The sequence below is a fragment of the Pecten maximus genome, chromosome 12 (assembly GCF_902652985.1).
Source record: "Pecten maximus chromosome 12, xPecMax1.1, whole genome shotgun sequence".
In the NCBI taxonomy this organism is placed as follows: domain Eukaryota; kingdom Metazoa; phylum Mollusca; class Bivalvia; order Pectinida; family Pectinidae; genus Pecten; species Pecten maximus.
The window spans coordinates 17,216,431-17,241,768 of record NC_047026.1 but is presented as its reverse complement, the minus strand read 5'-3'; the positions used below and the strand labels follow the sequence as shown (position 1 = coordinate 17,241,768).

Genomic DNA, 25,338 nt, shown 5'->3' with positions numbered 1-25,338 from the left:
GTTATGGTAATTGCATTTCCCCTTTCCTGTTACATTCGGCGCCCCTCTTAAGGCTACAGGAGCATATCACATCAGGACCTTTCCTTTCCGTTCCCTTCCCATTGCTGCCTACTGCTCATACATCATCTGATATTTATTCTACAGTGGCCCGTTTGACCCGTTCATTTGACCCTGGGTCATGGTCAAACTATTGCAGGAAGTATAAAACAGTCTCGACTCACTATCACTTTTGAATAACAATATTGATATCAACAATGTCACAATGAATGAATGAATGAATGAATGAATGAATGAATAAAAAAAATGAATGAATGAATAGATAAATAAACAAAAAATAGATAAACACAAGGCATTTAATTTCACTTTCCCTCATTATGCATGGTCCCCTTTTCATCAACGTAAATTGTAAACTTGAAAATTTCCATAGGAAAGCATTACACAATTGAATGGGAAATTCTTAGTGAAGACACTTTTCTTAACGTTATACTTTCCAATTAAAAGTAAGAATACAAATGAAGCAGATCAGAGTTGCTTCCCTTTGTTTCAAATCGAAGCATCTTTAATGTATATTTTTGTTTTACTTTAGGAGATGACAAAATTGCAAAATTGCAAATTTTACCCACTAGATAAATAAAAATAGAAATAAATAGAAATTAAAAATAAGAAAAATTATGATCAGGTTCCGACGAGTTTCGAACTCGTGACCTTCTGCGTGTTAAGCAGACGTGATAACCACTACACCACGGAACCCACCATACTTACTTTTAGACAAATAACAACCACATATATTATCTGTCTAAGGCAGTCGGCTTACGAAAGTATTTTATTATCTGAAAGGAGTATCTACGTAATGTATCTGATAACCCTTCTCAGGCAGTGAGTTGCTATAATAAAATCATTTTGGAAAATACACCAAATACCAATTAGGCATCATAATATTGACATCAATGTAGAGAAAACGCTTCAAACTAGATCCCCAGTCATGCAAACGCACAGCTGACCATATTAAGTTACTGCAGAGTTGCTAATGGATGGATAAGCATGTGCTCCTGACAAACTTCAAAACTTCTTTAATAGTTGCTTGGTATGTTATCTCTGACGATGCATAAGTATTTGTAAATAATTGAGAATGTATTTGCTGCACTATTCAAAGAAAGTCATGTTGCATTTGACAACATTGGTATATGGGTGATGTTTACTTTCGGAACGGGATGATCGCTACACAAATCTGATTGATGGCGGGAAGGAAGCCATGCATGTCGGATGCATCTTGACGCATCCCTTTTGATTCTTTTAAAGCGAATTCACCTCTAATGTATTTTTTACAACAAAACTGCATATTAAATATAATTGTCAAAGAGTTGATTTCACATCATGACTGCACAACGTACGCCTATAAAAACGGGTTGGGAACTCCCTCCGCCTCGGAAAGTCGGTCGCGACAGTCTTGATTTTGCGAGACAATTTTGTATACGATTGAATGGGCCCATGTAAACTTCAAAGTTTTAGATTTTAGTATATTCGACCATTTAAACTATTTGAACAATTTTGCCGATTTTCACTGATTTTACTAGCGTCTGATTTCGCCGTTTTTTGGAAGGTGTAAATTAGTGTACATTTTAATACCAATCCCTGTATATGTGGTAAGTAGTAGATCTAATAATAAATCAAGGTGGAGAACTCAATTTAATGGCACTGTACGTGCACGTGGCAAAAAAAACCTGTATCATGTAGTGTAATGGGTACTAGTATCGGATATAAGGAAATGGCAGTAATAAAGTATTCAATAACTTACAAATTATACAAAACAACTAAGGTTCTGTTAAAATTAAAAATAGGGGAATTTGAAGATTTTTGCAGAACACAAGAAATATAGAAATATCGCCTAAATCCTAACCCAAGCAATCCATCCAATCTTTCTTGCATACTGAAAATTAAAAAAAAATTGATTTTACAATTATTTTTTTAATGATTTTTAAAGGCAATTTAAGGCAGCACATATGAAATCACAGTGATCAATATTTGCAGCCATTTTCTTTGATGAAATTGATCATGCCATGATTATCCATGCAGTGATATAAAAAAAATTGTCTTTGGGAGTGGAAAACATAGATACCTTTGATGTGAAATAGAAATGTCAAAATTTAACCCCTATTACATAGTAACTAGCATAAAGGGATAATAACTAGCATGTAGAAAAAAGGGTGTGTCCTTATTGACAGACAAGCCTTAAAAGAAAAAAAATAGATACAGGCTGTTCAATAGATTTTGGCTCTTATTAATAGTGAAGAAAAAACGCAGTTGGCTGAGATAAATATGACAATTATTGGTAATCCAGATAGTGTGACATGCAAAATGCATATAAAACTCTCCAATTACATAGGTGAAAGTATTCAGTATCTTTACTGAATGTTGGAAATATTTTCACTTGTGTATTGATGCTAAAATTCGGCAATACAAGCTATTTCAGTATTTCAAAAATAAAGACATTTTCATGATCACTCAATGCAGAGAATGGCTTATGCTATATATGGAGCTATGAAAAGAGCATGAGTTTTCTTATGAAATGCGGACACTTGGGGATCACATTGTCAGTTGTCATGCGACGTCATCAGTCAAACAAGTTCTGTCTTTTTTCGCTACTGTTTGCCACATCAGTTTGTAACTTTGTATGTGGCTTTATCATTATTATACAATAGATTACAGATCAAGTTCAAACCGGTCTGGTTGTGTCCTTTAGCTAAACTCTTTAATTCTAATTGCTCAGAGCCTCCCTCATTTTGTTCAGTAAGGTAGTTGCCAACTACTAGGATCGAGACCCGCGCCTCAAAATGACCCAGACAGTTCACAGGGCGATAAACCCAGCAAACAAAAATCCCTGTTCTTTAAGGCTTTTATGTTGTACTGAAAGTGTATAGAGTTAGCTTGAAATGAAAAACTGTAAATTCCTGTAAATTCCTTTTTGGCCATAGAGTGTTGCCTCGCACGAAATAGGGCATTACTTAACCTACAAAAGCCTGTGGCCCCTTGAAGCCTCGGATCAGTAAGCTCGCCCACTGAAAGTCCGACAAGCAGAATAGTTGATGTTAGACCTGTTGATAAAAATAACAAATTTAGGGCTGATAAACCATACTTGGACAAGGGTAAGCTGGTACTATATAGTGTATGTGGGATATGATGATATGTACACAAGAAGTTGCCAATATTGTGACCACCACATAAATGTAGCTGGGCTGGTCAGCAGTGACAGGATTGTGAAGTAAGTTGATAATTTGTTGAATGCTTACACTCTATTTCATGGAAATATCTGAGATGTTAATCAGTTCCAGTCATACAATAATATCAGGCTATGATCATGCCTTACTACTGAATTCTATTTACATGAAATGTTTTGGTTATGGAAGGCTTCAAATGGAGTTAATCTGATGAATGTTTACTGATCAGGTTTGGCTTATCCTGATGTCTATAAAAGATTAAAATCTGATTTTGAATGATTGCATTAGTTATATGTTATGATTTACATGTGCAATTTTGACTGATTTCAGATGCTTTTGATTAGTGGAAATGACTGAAAACGAAAAGTAAGATTTTTGTGCTTTTTAACAGATCAATTCATATTGCATTTGTGTGTTCATTTTTGTAGCTAAAACATCAATTTAAACAAAAAGACCCAATTCAGGTACATATAAATTTTAAATAAGGCATTTACACAGAATTAAATGTGAGATGAGGCTTGCATTTGGTCATCATCAAAGTAACCCATTTAATATATATCCAAATTAAAGCACCACTTGAGATAAAGAAAGTGAGGTGTGACCAGAAAGTTGAGGGATTGTAAAGAAATAAAAGAATTAAGTTTTAATTGGAAGATAGTATAAGATGCCAGATGTTAGAATGTGTGCAGCTGTATTCTAGTCACTTCAAATCCTAAAATAGAGGTCACAAGGAAAATTCCAAGTTTTGTACTTTTCAGAGGAATGGATGAGTGGGACCCTCGACAAGATGACTATGAGTGCCAGAAGTTTAACACCTATGATAGAGGACCTGGAAAGTTCTTGCCCAGCAAAATTGAGAGGAGGTAAAATAAGAATAGAATGTGCCTAAATATTTCAGAGCTAATCTGATTTTTGTGTGTTTCGTGTTGAAAGTTTTCCTAAAAAATTAGGTTTGCAACAAATGCTGTCGCTACATCATTTGTTGTTTTCTACAGTTTTACTGTATGTAGACAAATTTTTCATTGTGCTAGTGTGTATATTCAGTTTTGTACTAAATTTCAATGCGTCAACAAAATATGTTTAAGGATGGTATGCTTTTCCTCAGGCAGGGCTTTACGACAATAAGTGATCTAGGGTCAGACTCTAGGGTTAATCTTTTATTCTGGGTCATAGGAACGTGTCAAGCCCCTGTGCACTCATCAGGCCAAAAGGGTAAATGGAAAATAACTTTGGTAATGGTATAATAGTAAGATTTCTTTGTTAAATATTTACTGCTTAGACTGTTGTCCTATCAACACATAGTGTGCGAAATATAGAATATTTGTAATGTTGGTATGGAGCTTCGCTTTAGGGATACTGCCCTGTGGATAAGTTGACTTTAAAAGGTGAAACAATGCAAACTTATAAAAAACCTGCTGAAATTCAGGTGAAGAAGGTAGAATGTAATCTTTATTTCCTTTAAAAGCAATGATCTTATCAGCATAACTACAGAAACATATTTCATTAAGTATTTCGTTAGCAGATTGATATGAGGTACTGTACTTCCTTTTGCATTTCCAAATATTGAAACTTAGTATGTGTGTTAAGTTGGTGCTAATATACTCTGAACACCACACCTCGTTTGAGTTGGTAGTATTCTTCAGTTCCTGGCTATTTTGTAAATTGCCATCAGGCAGAAATGGGGAAAGTTTTGTGCAGCTGAAGTGTATTTGTAATGTGATGTCAACTTCTGTTCATTTAAATTTCTGTTTCAATTAATGAGCTTGATGTATTCTTTATTACAGTAAGTCGGAGGGTATCCAGCTATACATCAGTGGTATTCCTAATGATCTAACAGAAGTAAGTGTCTATACAACTGTACAATTCAATAAGCTGATTCCAAAGAATTACAGAAAATCTTTCTTGAGATGAACTGGCTAAATACGAATTCCTGCTTATTGCAAAGTGCTGAAATAAAAATCCCCGAAATCAACTTTATTATTATTATTATTAGTGCTGGTTTGAAGTCCGCTGTAACGGCCTTTTGGCCTTTCAGTGGACGAGCATTTTTAATTCAAGAGACCTATAATGAATCCAAGATATAAAGAAACATCAATTTTCCTCTGGCTTAGCGGAATTTGTTGTGCAGGTTTTACTGTGATCATTTGATATCAGGGTATAAAACGCAAGTAAAAGCTGAAAGGAAAGCTGCTTTTGGTTTTATATATAAAAGCAATCTTAATTTATTGTGTTTTTACTACCAGGGCCGAGTAGTTCAAAGGTGATCAGCTTAATTACTAGATTAGTGAAAATTTAATTTTTCCTTTAATTGAAAACCTGTGTATGTGTATTCCTTAAAACAGGCAGGTAGGAAGAAACCAAAGATTGCTGTTGAGTGTCATTTATTTGGTCAAGTTAGTATTACCAGGAATTATTTATCAGGATTTTAAAATTGTTGTTAAACTGTGATTAGCCTAATCACCTTTTGAAGCAACTGGATCAAGAAGGTTAAATGAAAATAACAATGTTACCTAATCATTATAATTGACTCTACATTTTAGGATGGACTCTACAACCTATTTTCTCAAGCAGGCAATTGCCTTCGTTCTAAAAAATGTGTTTCTAAGAACCCTGATGCTGGAGATACTTATGGGTAAGTTTTTCATGTATTCCATCATTCATGTTAATTGGATTTTAACAAAGCAATAATCATGATCAGTTAACATTCCATTTGTTTTTAATGCTGATTTGAGGAAGTAAAAGGTAGTGATACTGGGATAACTTGAGTACATGTTCTAAATTTTATATACATAGCTAGTTTCCTTATACGTAATGTGTTATTTTTTTTATTTGATAAAATATTAGCATTATAATGTCCGATAATCTTCCATACACTGTTAAGATTAAAATATTGTTGTCTATTAGCATTATAATGTTCGTTAACGACTTCCATACCCTTTTAAGACGAAAATGTCTTTGACTATTGGCATTATAATGTTGTTAATGACTTCCATACCCTGTTAAGATGAAGATGTTGTTGACTGATAGATAGTTTCTGAATAGGGGTCCCTGATTTGATCCTGGCCAGATGTATTGAGAAGATATTTACCTCTGTTAAAAAAAAAGGAAATGTCAATTTATTTCACTGATGTTAATTGGTTGTTTTTTAGGTTTGTAACCATGGGATCTGTTGCTGATGCAGATAATGCTCTGGCCAGATTCAACAACTTCAATATTGGCCGCTTCCGTATGCGGGTTCGAATAGCCATGTCCGAGGAAGAAATGAGGAAACGCAAAGAAAAGAAACTGGTAAAAGACGAAGACATTTGTAAACAGAAGTATAGCTGGGAGATGCTTAGAGGACTAACCAGGGTTTTTTCTGAACTTTATAAGGGAACTGTATATTCTTCCCTTAAGCATGACATGGACTATATACTTATGAAAAACATAAGAATAACCCAAGTGTTACTCGGGAGTATGTTAAATGTATGCATTAAGGTGAAGGGTAGCATCAGGGAAATATGTAATTACTATTTTGAGTGTGTCTCATGAATATTTGAAAAATGGTTTTAAATGTTACATATTATGAATACAAAATTATGGCTGTTGAAATTTGAGCTGTTTTAAACTAAACTTTTGAGATAGATGCAAATTATATGCTTTAATAATGTTTCGTAATGAGTGAATGTTCACTTTCAAAGTAATGATGAATACCCTGATGTCGGAAAGAAGCGCAACTCAAAGCAAAAGATTATTCTATTTAGCTTGATTTGAAATAGAAATGTAGAAAATGCTGGCAGTATTTGGTTATATACTAGAGGAGTTGCTGAATGTCAGATAGGGGGTTTGAAAAAATAAAAAAAAATTGCCCCACCAATCAAATCAAATACTAAGAATGTTATTCAGTAAAATGAAATCTTAACACAAAGGAATATATGTGTTGTTATTTATTTATTCAGTTACATTCTATCCCCTACCAGTCATTCTATCCCCTACCAGTACAAATTTGGATCTACCAAGGAACTTAGCTTTTTGTTCTTTACATAGATAATAACCGTGCTTGAATTGAGATACAGTGAAACTTGCCTAATTTAACCCTCAGGTATTCCAACATCATGTGTTGTCATCATAAAGTAGTTTTGCAAATCGGTGTATTCTGACTTTCTATCTAATTGGGGAAGCCACATGGTGTTGGATTGAACAGGCTACTATGCATTACCACTGCTGGAGTAAATTATGTTGTAACTGTTTAATGACCATTTAATAAAAGAGACTGTATTGGAATATTTCACATGAACATTGAATATGTTTGTGATATTCTGAACTAAAAATGTTTTAAGATATTTTGAAATAATGATATTACTAACATCGACATCTGTATATGTTAGTTGTTCTAGTTTTGTTACCCCCAATAACAAAACTAGATTCTGAATAAAGGTCGGTATCAGTAAAACAAAAACAAAAAATTTCCTGCAAATACTGTGGTAAGTTTATCAAATTCCCCAAATAAAAACGGACTTGGAAAACAGCCTTGTCTTGCTGGTTATTCTGACCAGAAATTGCTCGAGACAGGGTTCAGATTTAAGTCATCCCTGTTTTATCTGGGAGCTTTTTTGGGCTGATAATGAACTCTGTTCCCAATTGAAATTATTTGATATTTAAGCTAAATGCACAAAATCATTTCTTTAATAAGGTTTTTTTCTGAAGGGATTTTCGGGCTGATATTATGGCCCCCTTCCCAATCATATTTAATTCCCAAAAATTGCAATGTATTTCTAAAAGATTTCTTTCTCAATTAATTCTTCCCTGAATGAGGCAAAAAGCCTCCAACTTAAATGATAAAAAACTTGCTTTTAGAAATGGGGAAAAGATACACCCAAAAATTGCAGGACTACCATTCAGACCATACAGAATGGCTCAACTTAAACAAAACGACTTCATCTGCGAAGTAATCCATGCAAATCCAACCACTGTTACAGCTGGATTTCTTGTCGTAACAAGACAATGCAGACTATATAAAGTTTACTTTTCTGTAATATTGATAGGAAGAAGAAGAGTTCATCAAGAAATTGCCTAGTCAAAAACTTGCAGGGATAGCTGCTGGAACAAGTTCAGATACAGATAGCTCATCTGGAAGCCAAATGAAGGTGAGTAATTTATTGTGTTACAATGATTTTATAAAAAAGACACAAAAAATGATTATAGAAGTGGAGTAAATCAACAATCCTTAAATTTGAAATTTCTGTAATGTTCCTGGATCAACTCTTAGTGTTTTTCCTTGGTGTATATTGAGATCTAATACAGTAATCAAATTTCTCATAATCCCTGAAATCTGATGTTTTATGTGAGTACATGAAATCTAGCAATATTTGAGCCTCTAATTTTGCTTCTTTAATTACTGCACATAAATTTCCGCCAGGTGGCAATTTTCCAAAATAGCCAGGAAAAACATTTGATGCCTGTTTGTTACACAGTGAGGCTCTATTGAATACCTCGCATACAGTATTCAGTAGAGGTCCTCAATATGTGTGAATGTAACACTGGACCTGACAACTGCTGTCAAGCGATCAAAAACATGCCAACTACATCAACATCACCATAGAGAAGATGACTGTGGACCCTATTCTTATCATTAAGTCACCCTGAACAAAGTCGGTTTTTGCTCCAATTCTTCTTATTATTATTCAGTCACCCCGAACGAAGTCTGTTTTTAACCTGATTCTTATAATTAAATCACCCCGAATGTAGTCAGGTTTTAAAACCGATTCTTATTAATAAGTCACCCCGATTCTTATTAATAAGTCACCCCGAACGAAGTCAGTTTTTGCCCATTTCTTATTAAGTCACCCCGAACAAAGTCTTTAACCTGATTCTTATTATTAAATCACCCCAAACAAAGTCGGGTTTTTGCCCCGATTCTTATTATTAAGTCGATCCGAACGAAGACGGTTTTTGCCCCGATTCTTATTATTAAGTCAATCCGAAGGAAGTCAGTTTTTGCCCCCGATTCTTATTAAGTCGATCTGAACGAAGACGGTTTTTGCCCCGATTCTTATTATTAAGTCGATCCGAACGAAGTCGGGTTTTTGCCCCGATTCTTATTATTAAGTCACCCTGAACAAAGTCTGTTTTTAACCTGATTCTTATTATTAAGTCACCCTGAACGAAGTCTGTTTTTAACCTGATTCTTATTATTAACTCACCCCGAACGAAGTCGGGTTTTTGCCCCGATTCTTATTATTAAGTCAATCCGAAGGAAGTCAGTTTTTGCCCCGATTCTTATTATTAAGTCGCCCCGAATGAAGTCAGTTGACTTACTGTTATTGGTACGTTTCTTATTTCTTCTTTTAATTATCATTCTTTCCTCTCCACCGCTGTTTTGTCCATGGCTGATCACCAGAACTACCAATCGATTGTCATCAAACTTTGCATAATAATAGTCATCTTCACCTGTTTTGATTAAAATAGTATGAGCTCTGCTCAAAACCACCTAATATGAATGAATCTCTAGTTATTATTGATGAGTGGTAAATATTTCTGTGATTTCCTAGCTTTAAATATCATTCATGAGAGCTATTTGTGTTGTTGTTTCTAGGGGAAGAACAAAGGGAAGAACAAGGGAAAGAACCAACAAGACCTAACCAATGGTCATGCTGTAGACAAGATCAGGTACTGTAAACGTGTAATTTTGCGATTTCGATATGTAAACTCTATTCGTGGGGGTAATTTTCGCAATTGATCCACGTTTTTGTATCTGGAGATCAGGCAAGTTTATATCAAAATAATATTTGTGGGGAAATTTTCGCGATCAAAAGGACTCTGCCTAATAAGCGTAAATTTCTCCCTTGCGTAAATTTCCTCGTTTTCAGTAGGTGAATAAGAAAACAAGAGTTTGAAAATAACATTTGTCTGAAACTGAGTACACCTTGGACCAATCTTGTTCAAGGAATATGTAGATTATGATACAGGTTTAATGACTATCTAGATATATACATTTTCAAGAATCCTAATTTGTACACTCGATTTTGCAATGTTTAATGACAGTTAATGATAAGAGAAAAGATGACATATTTCAGTGTTTTTTTGTGTCTTTATAAACCAGGTACGTATAAGAATAAGTGAAAACTACATTAATTCATCTTTGCTAGCCAAGGCTTCTGATTACGTTACACTCCACGAACCCTTGGCAGATATAGTCGTGTTTCAACCGTCGCACCCTGGAATCCCAGGGCATCCAATCAAATCTTGTTTTACATTCAGACTTGATTTAGCAGTAAACAAAAATTGCGGCGACCAGTATAGAGCTTCCTTGTCGACTTTGTCATGACATTATACCTAAATACAGAGACGTACAATCTTTAGGGAAACATTCACTGGTAATTTTGAATCTCCGCTAGAGGGCCAGAACTGACGACTATATCTGCCAAGAGTTCGCGGAGTGTAACATAATCAGAAATCTTGGCAAGCGAAGATGACATTAATTAGGCTTTATATCAACTTGTATAATTATTTGAGAGAAATATCATGAGACTGAGCAAAATTTTAATCTACAGATTCCTTCCTTAATATCTGTAAATAGATCAATAAAGTGCAATATGATACAAGGAAATAAATGGAATAACGTAACGTAAGTATTTACGGGAACTTGTCACTCTCTACCTGCCGTCACGATCACTACAATCCCTAGACAGAATCCTTGTTATGCGTCAGTGATCACCACGGGCTGTTTTACTATGGAGCAGCGCCATAGTAAAATGTCTACCCGCCACAGTAAAATCATGTAGCGCCATAGTAAAAAAAATCTGCCCCGCCGATCTTCGTATTCAAAACTCTGTTAACCCGTGGTGAGCCCCAGATACCGCCGACTGTGTAGTGTTTTACTGACTGCACAGGTAAGAGCTTGAGGCCAGTTTATTACCTGTTCACACGCCAGGGGGACTTTTGACACTTCATTCAATGACCCTGACGTCCAATACCCCGACGAATTAACCGATGTAATTATATCAATCATGCCAATATTAATTGATCAGGCCGCGGACCGCGTGTTTGTGTTTTGACAGCGGTTGATCTGTGTCGAATAAAGGCTTAAATGACTTCGACAATTAAAGTCAAACGCATATATGACCCCGATGACTTTGTAACACACGTGACATGGATGTTGCGTTTGCAAAACGAAAGTAACATGGACTGTAGAACAAAAAGACCGTTGATGATAATTTCATTCTGTAATCATGAAGCGGCAACTAAAGCAGCAGTCTATTGAATCATTTTTCGAGAATTCGCCGAAACGATAGAAGGCTTAGCCCGGTCTGTTCACCGACAAAGTCAAAACACAGATCGTCATTTTTACCGACTGAATGAAGAAAAATATTCATGGCTAAAGTACGACGAAGATGAAGGTAAGTTATTTAGGTGTCAAATGGTTACTAAAATGTATTTTGTATGATATAAATCTCTTACATGTCATAATAAAATATAAATTTTTTAAATCATTTTTTTTAAAATGTTATTGGCTAGTTTGTATGACTGATTTATAGGCGTATATTTAATGTAAAAAAATTAGATAGATCTAATAGATGTCTAGTTGATATTTGATAAAAATGTATTATTTCCAAATTTCACATTAGTGACTAATATATACTGACTTTGTTTAATCACAAAACCAAAAATTAAAATTAATTCTTTTTCAATATTTTCAGTGATTAGGTGAAAGTATTTATCTAGAGTGAAAGTTTCATGTTTAAACATTTTATTAATTTATTTTTATTAACTTTGAATGTTTCATTTGATTTGTAGGCATGTTTTGTAAGCAGTCTGCTTACAAAACTTAGCAGACTTATGGACAGAGATCAGAAAAAGAAATATCACTATCGCCACATTGTTTGATCCTGATGACAATTAAGTGTGAAGTTGTGCTGTAAGAAAAAGGACAATTTGTGTGTGAAAATGACTGACAATTGTGACAGTGGAAATCATATTATATTAGTGCTGTGACATTACATATTGCTATTGTGTTTAGTGTGATATCATAGTGCTTATTATTTTAAGAAATTTGAGCTTTGGAAGTGTATCAGTAACATATTTAATTAGTAATCTGAAAGAGAGATAGAGAGAGACCATGAGTTTGAGAAAGTCTGAGTTGGTAAAGAGAATGAAGAACGAGCAATGTATTAATTTAAGGATGTACAAATATGGATGAGTCAGAGATTGGTAAATGCTGATTGCTGTATTTATTTTTCTTACATATTGAATAAATAAATTCATATTACCATGATTAAAATAGTTTATCATTATTTCTGAAAACAATTTCTAAGAGGATTTTACTAACGACTGCACAACAAATCATCTCCCTAAAAATGAAAAGGGACATAACTCATGTAAACAAATTATCTCCCTTTAATTAATTAATATTGGTCTTGCGGCGCGCTGGGAAAATGATCCCGCAGTTTCCTCCATAGTAAAATCTGAAGCCATGGTGATCCCTGTGCGTCCCAGGCTCTTGTACTATAACTTATATGGTAACTGGTGCTTTGGAAAGGTAGCAGCCACTTTGTGGAAGATCTTTCTATCTGTGAACAGGAAGTCCAAAACCCTGGCCATATTCATAAAAGGATTAAAACTCAGCTGATTACGTCTGGGAGGTTAAAACTCATCTGATTTCATCGGCTTTTTAGACTCTCATGCGGCGTCCTGTACATATTATCATTGAGTCTATATAGGTTATATATGTTCTGTCCATTGTGTAACACTTGATATAAAATGTATTATTATATTATATAATATGAAACACAGAGTAAATAAATGTTGTATATTATCATTATTATTTTTTGATTTAGTGCTCAGCAATATCCTTTGCCCAGCAGCCAGGAAGCTGTTGGAGGTTATCCCTATGAGAATGGCAACAATACCTTTGGATTGGCCTCAAGGGGGTTAGGATTACTTGGTCAAGCACCAAACAGCCAGTATCTTCCACAAGCATATTCATTCCACCCGTCAGGTATAGTTGGCACTCCTCATTACCATGGCAACAATGGCGGGATGTCACACATGTGGGGCACAGCTGTATATGGCAGACAAGGTAACACTGACTCATTATGTCTTTGGTTGCGTCTTGCTTGTCTACCTTGCATTCATCCCAACATTTTCAGCTTTAGTTCTTCAGAGCATGCCTTAAGCCACACAAAATTAATGTTTAGTTTTTTTGCAAATTCCTCACTAAAAATAATGAAATGTAAGTGTGCCTTGATATTTGTTGTTGTGGTTTTCACAGTCTGTTTTGGGGTTGAATGGTCTTGCTTCACTACTCTACATTTACGTATAGATTTTTGCCTAAAATATTTTGTCATTTATTTCGTTATTTCAAATTTGCTTTGTCCGTATTTATTGTCTTAGCTTATATATCTTAGTACATTCTTCATGTTGTAGTTTGCTAAGATGAATACCAATTTGTCTTATCAGTGTTTACTACCATTTCTTACATTCCTTAGTACATCCTTTATGTTTTTTTAGGCTTACATCTAAAACTGTTTAACGTTTTCTTCATCTAGTGATTACATCGTTTTCATTGTGATGATTTAGATACCATGATTACACAAGTGTTTATTAAGGTTTCTACAAGTTATGATTATGAAGGTTATGTGAGTTACATTAGTGTTAGATATAGCTAACTTTCTATTTATTTTTATCCTGCCATGACAGAGGTGTAGAAGTGAGACTAAGTCTGTGATACTCTGTGTCAGGATCAATGTTAAGAAATAGCATTTGTGTTTATTTTAGTTTGTTAGAAAGTTTTAAGTGTGTATATATACTATAGCATCTTAATTTAGTATATCATAAGAAGTACGGCATAGATCAAATATCAATTTGAAATGTTTAGAGGTCTAATAATTGATATGGTGTCTCCGCTTGGCTATGAGTACTTTCCTTTCCAGAAATCAAAAAAAAAAAAAAAGTTCCTAAGGTCACTATCAAGGTCACTAAGAATAGAACTGAATGTATTCTGTCAAAAATGCATCATCTGAGACCTTTACAAAATGCTGAACTTCCTGAAGTTTCACATGATGACACAATGTGGATGTTCATTAGGGTTTTAAAAATGTCGCTGTTATCATCAATAGAACTGAGTATATACTGTCAAAATACATCATATAAGACCTTTACAGATGAAAAGACATAAATACATACTGTGATAAACAGCAATAGGGTTTTAAAAAGTTCCTAATGTCAAGGTCAAGGTTGCAGTTACTAAAAATAGAACCAGGAATAAACTGTCAAAATACATCATGATTTTGTTGGGACGGAATTTTTGTGTTGATGGACTGTCATTCAACGCTAATCTTAGAAGTACAATTAGCATAGTTTCTCTGAGATAATTACATGTACAGCTAGATTATATTGTATAGCCAGAGATCAGCTAGGTTTGATCTAACATTTATTGGTAGCTTCCACTAGAGGAGGGAATTCTCCTGGTAGTAAGTATTCTCCTCTGAAGTTGAGAGAATCCTCTTTTGAAGCTAGAAAATAGCTGTTTTTTATGCCCCCTTCATGAAATTGGGGGCAGATAATGTTACCCATGTCCGTCCTGTCCTGTCCCGTCCTGTCCTCTCCCGATATAATGTAACTAGCTAATCTCAGGAACTGCTGATGCAATCCTCACTGAACTGTGTTTCGGGTTGTCAAGTAGAAACGTGGGCATTTTGTCTTAGACATTTTCTTGTTTAACCCTTTGCCACATGCAGGTTATAACACTTCAGCACTCTGTGCCAATAGCGCAAAGATACATTGTTGCAATGCAACATTATTGCGCATGCGCTGACTGAAATATACATACACCATCTCAATGGCAGTTTTTTGTGAAATTAAGCTTTGTTTTGATTAATTTTTCTAAACCTAATTTTGAAAGTAAAATAGTTGTTTTAGACATTTTTAGTAAGTTACAATTATGTTCAGAATTTCTTAAATTTTAATTCTGTGCTATTTTCTTTATAAAACCAACAACACATAACCACGAAATCAGCTGTATACAAACAGAACAGACAAATTTCAAAATATTTTGACAATGTAATTTATAATTCATTGAATTCCTGTACATGAAATGATTCAACATTAACTCCCAAATGAAACAAACTGAATTTTCAAAGTTTTCACAAGAATATTTCAACAGTTCAGGCTTTAGCCTAGAATATTTTATATCCGATGTCGCGACGAAGGAATGTGTATCCGACCATTTTGGGTCAAATCTACCTTCGTTTTTCAAATGCCAGCGAGCGTAGTTATTAGTGTGTCGAGCAATGGTGGAAACTGATTCTCATTGAAGAAAAGGTAGAAATAATCAATGGGACTTGCAGTATCAACATCAAAAGTTTCAGGAAGTACTGGCCCCGTTTCCCTAACAAAATCATTTACTGTGATCAGGCGAAAAATCTCGGTCAACATTACCTAATGGCGGCGGTACAATTAGTCGCTGTTCGTCCTCATTTTCGGACTCGTTATCTGTTGACAGTTCATTTAGAACATCGTTAAGATCAATATCTGACTCAATGTATTCAGGTCCAAAGCCATCGAACTCTAAATTATCATCATCGTCGTCAAAAATGTCGCGCAAAATTGTAGCCACAGCCGCCATCACGCCTCGTTGTTGTCACACTTTTCTACACTCATGACTCACACTTTCTAGGTTAATTTATTCAAAAACTTACGTATGAATGACGTGTACAAATCTGATTGGTCGATGCATTGATATCTTCTTAAAATAGTATCTGGGATTTCCAGATAGGTGTCGCTCTCAATCACAGGATTTTCCATGTCTAAGTTTACCGAACCGGCATGGCGTCGAGAGGCGCTTACATTGAGATAACGTAGAGGCGTCGAGAAGCGCTTACATGGAGATAATGCAGAGGCGTCGAGAAGCGCTTACATGTGGCAAGGGGTAAAGGCGTCCAGAGGCGCTTACATGTGGCAAAGGGTTAAGACAATTCCCTCTTTATGATTTCTTAGTCAATTTTGATAGTCTTGGAAAGATAACTTTCAAAGTAGTGCATAATTTCTGTATATTTCAATTTTCCAAAATACAGTGTTTTTTTCTGGCTTCAACATAGGAATTTTGGAAAAATTAATGCAAAAACACCTGTATTTTGGAGAAAAAAACACCTTCCAATATTAATTTACATCACAGGTTCACTACAGTTTGAAGACAGAGCTTTAATTTAGTATATTATGTAGCTATATATGATATCTATTTTAGTGGGGTTGATTGGGATATTAATTGTAAAATAAATTAAAGATGTGTGATCAAGTAAGAAGTCACTTTAAATTCTTCATATTATATTTATATATCTGAAAAGGGGTAGTTTCCCCCTAAATCCTAGATTGGTCCCTGATAGCTAGATTATATATTTACTATGTAAGATGTATATAATTGATATAATCTGGACAACAGAAGTTTACAGGTAATCTTAAATCAATATTAATGTGATTGACAAAGAGTTTCTACTTTCTTTACATGCGCTTACTATAGAGAATGAACTGCAATCTGCAGACCCTGCAGTGTTACTCTGTCCAACTCTGAATGAACGTTTCACCATTATAGAGAATATAATGCCAGGTCAAGGATCAGTACAAGGGCAGGGAAGAGGCTACTATGGAGGCATGAGGAGGGGTCGTGGAGGTCATCACTTCCAAGATCCTTACTTTGAGGACTTGGAGTATCAAGGTGGCTATGGGCGTGGTTATGGGCGTGGCTATGGGCGTGGCTATGGGCGTGGTAGTGGATATGGTCATGCACAGGGACAACCTCACTTCCATCCGAGGGGTAACTACTACGGGCCTGGACAGGGAAACTTTTCCAGGCAACATCAGATGGGATATGGACGTGGGCAGTCCCCTACAAACCAGAGTTTCAGAGGTGCCAGGCGAGGGGGGTGCTTCCTTCAACAGTATCAGGGTCCTTTCCAAGTTCCTTCCGATTGTCGCCCTCACCATAGTAGTATGGAATCTCTGAACTCAATGGGTAGGTAGTACTTGGTGTTACTAAAATGTCTCTTAACTCTTTACGTACTCATTCAAATTTCGCGGTCGCTACCGGAAGTGAATGCTGGGTAGGTCCTTTGTGTATTGGAGCATATGGCTATCACATCAGACGTCGATAAAACGATCTTTTACTGATCTTTTACTGTTGTATAATGCTTAATATTAAATGAAGTTTATCATATGGAACAAGTACTGAGTACGGAAACTCTTTTACCCAATTTTTCCTTTAAAATACGGCGAAATCGCCAGGCAGAATCGCGGGAAATGACATGTTAATCGGCACATGTGTCACACATGTGCAAGAAATCACGCAGCCAAAACATCGTTTTTTCGGTGTGTAAAAATATTTTACGTATTTCTTACTTATTTTGATGATAAACGTTACTCAATTATATATATATTATCGTTTTTAATTGTTTTATTGTGTTTAACACCTCAACAATCTCGCAGAAAACGAAAGTAAATTTGAGGCCGCCATTTTGTAGCTATGTAAACAGCTCGGCATGAACCGGCGGAATTCTTTGAAATAGACAATCTTAACGAATGAATTATGCTTCTGGTATGTAAAACATACCATCAATACAATATTTACATTGCTTTTTATTTCTTAAAAACATCATTTCCGTGTCAATTCCTTCGTATGACTATGCTAAACCAGCAAGTAATATCAACATCTTTCGCGATGTTTTACGACGATTTGAGTCGTCACAAAGGATGGAAGGCATGTTAATTGTGACGTGTGTAGTCGTCATGAAGGATACAAGAGCACATTTTTGTGACGTCTGTAGTCGTCGTGAGTACGGAAAGAGTTAAAAGGGAAAGATTTTCATGAATTGAATGTTGTCTTTAACTCCATCTTAAGAAATATGATGTATGTTATTCTAAAGAAGATTGTCTTTTGTCTGGGAACTTTGTTTGCACAGATAACTCTTTAACGTTTTAAGCTTGTAAAGATCATTTCAAGAAATATCCATGATTGTTTTTTCAGCGGGTATAACAAAGTCCACCAAACAGAAGATTGAAACACGCCCATGTGCACTCTGTGAAAATCCAGGTATAAACCAGTTACTTGTATTCACCTCTGTTTAATTGTTATTCTGAGGCAGGACTTAAGTTAGGAGATTAATATTTTATGTCACAGGTTGTGTTGTGTGTTTGGGTAATTATGAGGCCATTGATATCAATTTCTGCTAGGTGATATATATTTCATTAGGGCAATATACATGTGATTCAATTTAACCTAATTCGGTATGGTCACGAGGGATCTTTTACAACTGCCAGAAAATGCTTTTCAGAATTTGAAATTACTACTAACTGCATGGGAGATACTTACACCATTAGTCGTAGTGAATCATTGACACTTTATTAAATTATCCCTCTTCTTAATGTGTGAAAAATCATGAAAACTATATGGTGATAAAATCTTCCCAGTTTGCAGTATATATTATGGCAAAACTCCAGTTAAGTTTGGTGGCCTAATGGGACTAGAATGGGACTACTTAATTTTGTTGAATACTGTATGGATATCCATAATGGCACATCGCACGCTGAAGTTTCATATGATTACTCAGCTATATGTTTATGTACATAGTGTCTGAGAGTGTCTGATATTTGATTTACCACTTGCAGGGAACTTTCAATGCAGTAAATGTAAGACGTCCTACTGTTCTGTAGAGTGCCAGATGTCACATTGGAATGATCACAAAGACAGATGTAAAGAAATACAGGCGTTGATGAAGTAAATACAGCACAAGTGGATAAGATTGTCTTACTGAAAAAGTCACATCTTGTAGTATCAGTTTCTGGGGACAACAGAAAATGGACCATAAAGCAGGCCATGAAACATCTATCGTATTAATTTATCCGCCAGAAAACCTCTCCACAAATATGCCCCCTTCCTCATTTTTGCGTAAAAATCAATTTCAAAATAGTAAGCTAAAAGTGGTTTAAGAACAAGTGCCAAAATATGCCTGGGAGAGTATTTTATATAAATGAATCTACTTTTCAGGAAAATGGAAAAAGAAGATGAAGACTTTGGTGAGATCTGTATCGGAGGGGATATTATACAGGTTTGTGTATAGGTATAGGGCATTGCCAAGTAAATATTCCAAATAAATTGCCTAACTTTTGTTAGGACTTGGCATTTTGAATTAAGAATTGTTTATATTGAAAGGCTAATGATTGGAACTTCAGTTAACTTTTGGAATAGGTTAGTGGAATTACAATCTTGGGGGCTGACATTCTGTAATAATGATAAATGATAATGATTTAGTTAAAGAGGATGATACATGTTTAGCCAAACAATAATCTACACATGGTCTTTAAATGAGGGTGGCCGGTTAGCACAGTGTTAACACACTTGCCTTTCACCTACGCGGCTGGGTTGATTCCCCGATTGGAAGTGAAAAGGTGTATGTTTCTGGGGAAGCTGAGAAATAGCCAGTCTGTACTGTTGTGGTTGTGTCTTTGGGCAAGACACTTAACATTAATTGCACTGGATGGTATACAACAGGCCTCCAATATATTGTTCAGTGAGGTAGTCACCAACTACTACAAGGAGACACCGCCTCAAAATGACCCTGGCTGTTCACAGGGCGATAAACCCAGCAAACATATAAACAGACATATTTTCCTCTTTCCAGAAAATGGTTGATGGAGGTGCCCTCGAAAAAGTTAAATTGAACAACACAATAGAGAAATCAAATAGCAAGGCAGTGAAGCAATCAGAAGCACAGAAAGAAACTCCTCCCAAATCTGACAAGACTCCCCCCAAACCTGACAAGTCTTCAAGTGCTAAAGTGAAGTCTCCACCCACTAAGAAGACATCACCACGACAACCAGAGAAAAAAGAATTACATAGCGAATCACTTTCAGGTCTAGATTTGTACTGAGCTCATATGAATTGCTAATAGTTGAACATAGGATCACATATTAACTTCTTCACAAATAAATATAGCTTTAAGATTAGTAATAACTTGTGATTTGTGATGATTATCTTCAAATTATGCAGCGTTTTTTCTATAGATACCTTTCAGAATGTACTGTAAAATTTGAAAACTTAAAACGATGTTGGGTTTCTGGGTCATTGTGATACAGGGCTATTACTTATCTACTTATTTGATTAACCTATACTACTACTGATCTAAACTTCAATTCAGAGTTTTGATTTTGAATCCCATGCAAAATGATTTGGAAGAATAGATTAAATGCTACTTTAAGATCCAAGTATATTTTACAGCTGCTACTGCTATGGTTCCACTTCAAGTACAGAGACGTGTAGCTGACACAAAAGAGTCTACCAAAACACCATTAGCACAGAAAGCTCGAGGGAAATCATTGGAGAAGCCAGAGCTGCCAATAGGCGCTGATGTTGAGGTGAAGTTTATACAGATTGTATTGCATTCAGTTATTTTAAGTCCTAATTCATAAATATAGAGATAGAGAATAGAAAATATTTCCATTTATTACTGACTAGACTAGCAGCTAGGGCTTTTTCTCACTGGTTTGGGATGGGGCCTTTTTGTCTCATTTTGGGAAGAAAATTGGTGAATTTGGAAAGATTTTTTCAGTAGTAAACTGCAAATTTTGGGAATTGGGCTTTGAAATGAAAAAAAATCCAATTGGGAATGCGGCCCAATAAAGGCCCCAAAAAGCCTTCGGAAAAAGCCCAGGCATTATTTCTGAGATTTCTTTTATGGATGGCCTCAAGACTCCAGCCTGGTTTTGATGAGAAAATCTGAGAGTCATAACAGGGCTCAAAGTGGATATTTTTACCAGGTATCCTATTTGGCTACCACATCAAAAAAAAAAAAAAAGTCTTTTAATTCTTTAGATCAGTATAACATCCTTCTAACTTTTTCGATTGTGAATGTCATTTTAGCATTGACTGTAACCTTTGAAAGATTAAGCAAATCGCAAATTTACACAGTATTTTCAGTGGCCATGCAGGCACTTTATAGGTCAATAACTGGTTGCCAGTGGTGAATTTAAGGGGCCATGGCCACTAAAATAGGCGCCACTTTGAGCCCTGCATAAGTCATAACATGGTCAATTTTTCTGTCCTATAATAAGATATGTGACCAATTTTCCTGTCCTAAAATTAGATATGTAAGAAAACATGCTATCCAGACAATTCTAGAGTCTGAACCCAACCCTGGATTTTTAGAACGTTACCTGTGAAAACAGAAGCAGTTTCTTTTCATGGATAGAACTAGGCTTATTGCTTAACGACAAACGTTACCAAAATTGTTAATTTGAGGACCCAGGGTTTCAAATTTTCCTAGGGTAGGGTTAAATTTGTTCGAGGAAATAGAGAAAAGTCATATTTTTGAGCATTGTTGAATTGATAGTATGGGTACATGTTTTATTGAACCTGACGGACCCCCAGGGACCGATAGGTAGGACCAAAATGTGTCAAATTAAGTGAAATTTCAAGAATCATTTTTCTCCATACCCAGATGCTATAATTATTGAAAACCAATACTTTTCATTACTGAATAGGCTTAGGTGTTTATTTGCTTTATAGAAATGGTAAATTTCATTACCCCTGAGTTCCACATTTGCCCTGGTGAAGAGGTAAAATAATCTATTTTTATGATAGTTTATAAACAAAAATGATATATTTGGGTATTCTTTGTTCATTTTCAATTGGGAATTTAAAACTTGTTTGAATATAGTAAGAATAACATTGTACAAATGTGTATTCATGAGAAGATAATAATATCCTACGAATGTTTGATCATAATCAACACTGATCCTACGAACGTTTGAACATAATCAACCCTGATCCTACAAACGTTTGATCATAATCAACCCTGGGGACTGAGAAGTGGAATTCCTGAGGAGTTTTAATTTGCTGAAATTCCTTCCAGTCCAAAATATTGTTTGCTGGATATTGGATGAAGAAGTTTTAGTGTTTTGTAACCTGATCACTTTAAAATATTTTAGCTCGCTTGTAAGCATATGCCATGGTCCATTGTCCAATATCTGTCATCATTTCCTTTAAATTGCTACTAGTTCTTAACCACTGAATGTATTTTGATCAAATTTTGTCTGAAGCTTTATTGGGTGAAGGAGATTTTGTATAAACAGAGCTTATAGCTCCCCTGGGGCTTCATGGGCAAAGCCCAATAGGGGAACTTGAGGTAAATCCTTTGAATTGCTACTGCGTCCTGAACGACTGAATGGATTTCAAGAAATTTGGTCTGGAGCCTTATTGGGCTCCACTGATGCCAAGAGAGGGGGCACAATAGGGGAAATATAGCCAAAGAAAATTGAAAATCCTTCTTCTTAAAGAATTACAGGATTTGGTCCTTATTTTGGTTGAAACATGGCAAATATTTGGTATATAACTTCAGTGGGAGTATTTTGCCATGGTTACTGAAATATGAAGATGAGGGATGCAGGCCCTTTAGTCCTCATGTTAGCTCATCGGCTACGAGTAACAGTGAGCTAATGTTGTACCCCAGCGTCGTGTCGGCGTCCCACCCCATGACTTGAAAGTTTTTTGGGTAAATTTTCGGAAAGCTTGTAAGTCCAAAAGAATACACCTCACACCCTTCTAATTTGGTTTATACATCCATTAGAGGTCTAGGAGTGATTATATGTGGCGTACAATTTCAAAATGACATGCTTATACATACATAAAAAATGAGTGCATAGTGTGATTGTTGCTGTCAGTGAGCTTCACAATCAATGATCGCACTTGTTTTGGTTAGTCCTACTTTAATAATATGAAAGATTAATTTAACATAATAATTCTACGCTGGTGACTGTTGAGGCCCTGTAAGGGACCTGCTCTTCTCATTTTACTTTTACATGTATGCCCAAATGAAGTTGAGGCTGATTTTTGCAATATTACAATGCATTTAACATATAACGCATGTATTACCTCTCATTGTTTACCAGGTTTGTGTATCCGAGGTGGTGGATCCACATAAGATTTGGGTCTACATGGTTTCTCAAGAGAAAATCCTGGCTCTGGAAAATTTGTTGCAAGAAATGACAACTGTATGTTTGAATTTATATATAAATAGCCCAAAATTTCCTTTATGAATGGCTTATCTTTTAGAACTGACTAATGATAATTCTTATTTCAATATAATCCTAAAAAGTATATTGCTTATTTTTGGAAATGGTACTTGTTGGGGGATCAGCTGTAATATTTTGAAACAACATTTATCACATAACTGACTAGTTCTACCAAGTTGTATAATTGACCATAAATGCTTTGTCCCACTATTTTCTCTGCAGAGAAAAATTTGAGTATCTGAGTCGAATTTTTCTGTCTTATATAGAAATAAATTTGACTGTTTTCACTTATATATTTTAATATGTTGATATAATAATATATATACAGTGGACCCTCGATAATCCGAACACCTTCTTTCCCAGCCCAAACTGTCCGGATTACGAGTTTTTCCGGACTGCCGAGTTTCGTCTACCAGGTCTAAAAAAATTGTCGTGTAAGAGATATCTCCCTTGACTATATACAATGCGGGACGTTTAAATGACATACTTTCATTTCATAAACACGTCTCATTGTCAGTCTTTTTAGCCCACTTTATTTCTGATATGATTTTTGTTTTGATTTATTTTGTAGAAACTAAAAAATAAACAATGTTTTTAAAAGAACATGTAAAGTGAAAGTTGTTATATTTCGTTATACGTAACGTGAAAGTTGTTTTATATTTCGTTATACGTAACGTGAAAGTTGTTTTATATTTCGTTATAGGTAACGTGAAAGTTGTTTTATATTTCGTTATACGTAACGTGAAAGTTGTTTTATATTTCGTTATACGTAACGGTGTTACAAGCCGATATCCTTGCTTACCCAATACAAATGTAACCGAACCCCCCTTAGTGTTTAAATGTGAATGATGTTAATTACCAATCATGAATTTATTACATGTATTTGAGATTGATTAATTATCGTATCACGTACTGTATGTATTAGTGCATAAATTCTTGCGAACTACGAAATAGCAATATGTGTTCCTATAAAAGTTGCCGTATGTAAAATAACTATAATATATGTTGTACGTCAAGTTGATAAAAGCAAGACCAGTCTATACTGTGCTTAAAATCCTTTAAAACTGTAGCATTTAGATCATAAAGAAAAGCAATGTACCATTATAAAAACACAGCTACATTGCAACACAGGTAAACACCCGGGGCTATGACCTGGCAGCGGTCGCTATGACTACATGGGTGACTTGCCCCGACATTTTTCCCTCCATGTGGTGAAAAAATTGTCTGGATTATTGCGGGAAATTTACTAATGAAAAGTATGTTGCGTTCCCAAAATGGGGTTCCAGAATCGAAATCCGAATTTCCGGACTACTGAGTACAAATAACGTTACGGAAATCCGTTCCCGTGCATTTCCGTCCGGACTGCGAGTTTTCCGGACTATCGGCGTCTGGATTATCACGGGTCCACTGTATATGATTTATATGATCAATAAAATCTTACATTTATGGCTGTGAGTTTAATAAATTTTGTAGGATCCTCTATGAACAAAATAAAGGAAAATTTTTCTGAGATGAACTACTTCACAATAAATGAGAGGATGAATATTCTGAAGGAGTTGCATGTAGGAATTGATGCGAGTCAAGTTAAGCTGTCCTTCATGGTTTGATATCAATTTCTTTCAGTTTTATAGCCAGAAAAAAGAGCATGTGACATCCCCTGTGGTAGGGGATATCTATGCTGCCGAATTTAGTTTAGACAGAACCTGGTACCGAGCCAAAGTGGATGACCTTCAGGGGTCAGACATGGTCACTGTAACCTACGTAGACTATGGTAACAGTGAAGCTGTGGCACTCTGCAAACTTCGCCAGTTGGAGGACAGTATGGCGACTCTACCAGCTGTGGTAAGCTTTAGAGCTATACCAGAACTATCTGTGTGGGAAGGATTAGAGGCACTTGTATTCAAATTTATTAGGTGTTTTATGAAATTTATTAGGTATTACTTACTAGATATGTTTTAATATTTGGTGAGCAGTTTGGTTTCTGATATAATGTCTCACACCTCTTCCCCACCGATAATTTTGGAACAGTCCTTATAAAAAATACATCGTATTGAACCATATTGTGTAGTATTGTAAATATGTATTT

At 35.4% G+C, this 25,338-nt stretch overlaps 1 protein-coding gene and 1 non-coding gene across 6 annotated transcripts in view; one reads left to right on the top strand and one right to left on the bottom strand.

Annotated features, from left to right (window-relative positions):
* Positions 1–677: 677 nt before the first annotated feature.
* On the bottom strand, positions 678–750 carry Trnav-aac. The gene has a single exon. It is a non-coding gene; the product is annotated as a tRNA-Val (tRNA).
* A 236-nt stretch (positions 751–986) lies between these two features.
* Positions 987–25,338, top strand: part of LOC117339368 (tudor domain-containing protein 1-like) — a 49,825-nt gene continuing 25,473 nt past the window's right edge. For 2 of the 5 annotated variants that reach the window (XM_033900920.1, XM_033900918.1), the window contains exons 1-17: positions 987–1,084; positions 3,546–3,581; positions 3,974–4,078; positions 5,000–5,054; positions 5,756–5,847; positions 6,365–6,503; positions 8,240–8,341; positions 9,790–9,863; positions 13,031–13,272; positions 16,783–17,202; positions 18,211–18,276; positions 18,852–18,960; positions 19,231–19,291; positions 19,865–20,096; positions 20,461–20,597; positions 23,130–23,231; positions 24,876–25,094. In XM_033900920.1, the coding sequence (XP_033756811.1) occupies positions 3,565–3,581; positions 3,974–4,078; positions 5,000–5,054; positions 5,756–5,847; positions 6,365–6,503; positions 8,240–8,341; positions 9,790–9,863; positions 13,031–13,272; positions 16,783–17,202; positions 18,211–18,276; positions 18,852–18,960; positions 19,231–19,291; positions 19,865–20,096; positions 20,461–20,597; positions 23,130–23,231; positions 24,876–25,094 (2,172 nt within the window). In that variant the 5' untranslated portion in view covers positions 987–1,084; positions 3,546–3,564. The other 3 variants (XM_033900921.1, XM_033900919.1, XM_033900922.1) reach the window with 3 other exon arrangements.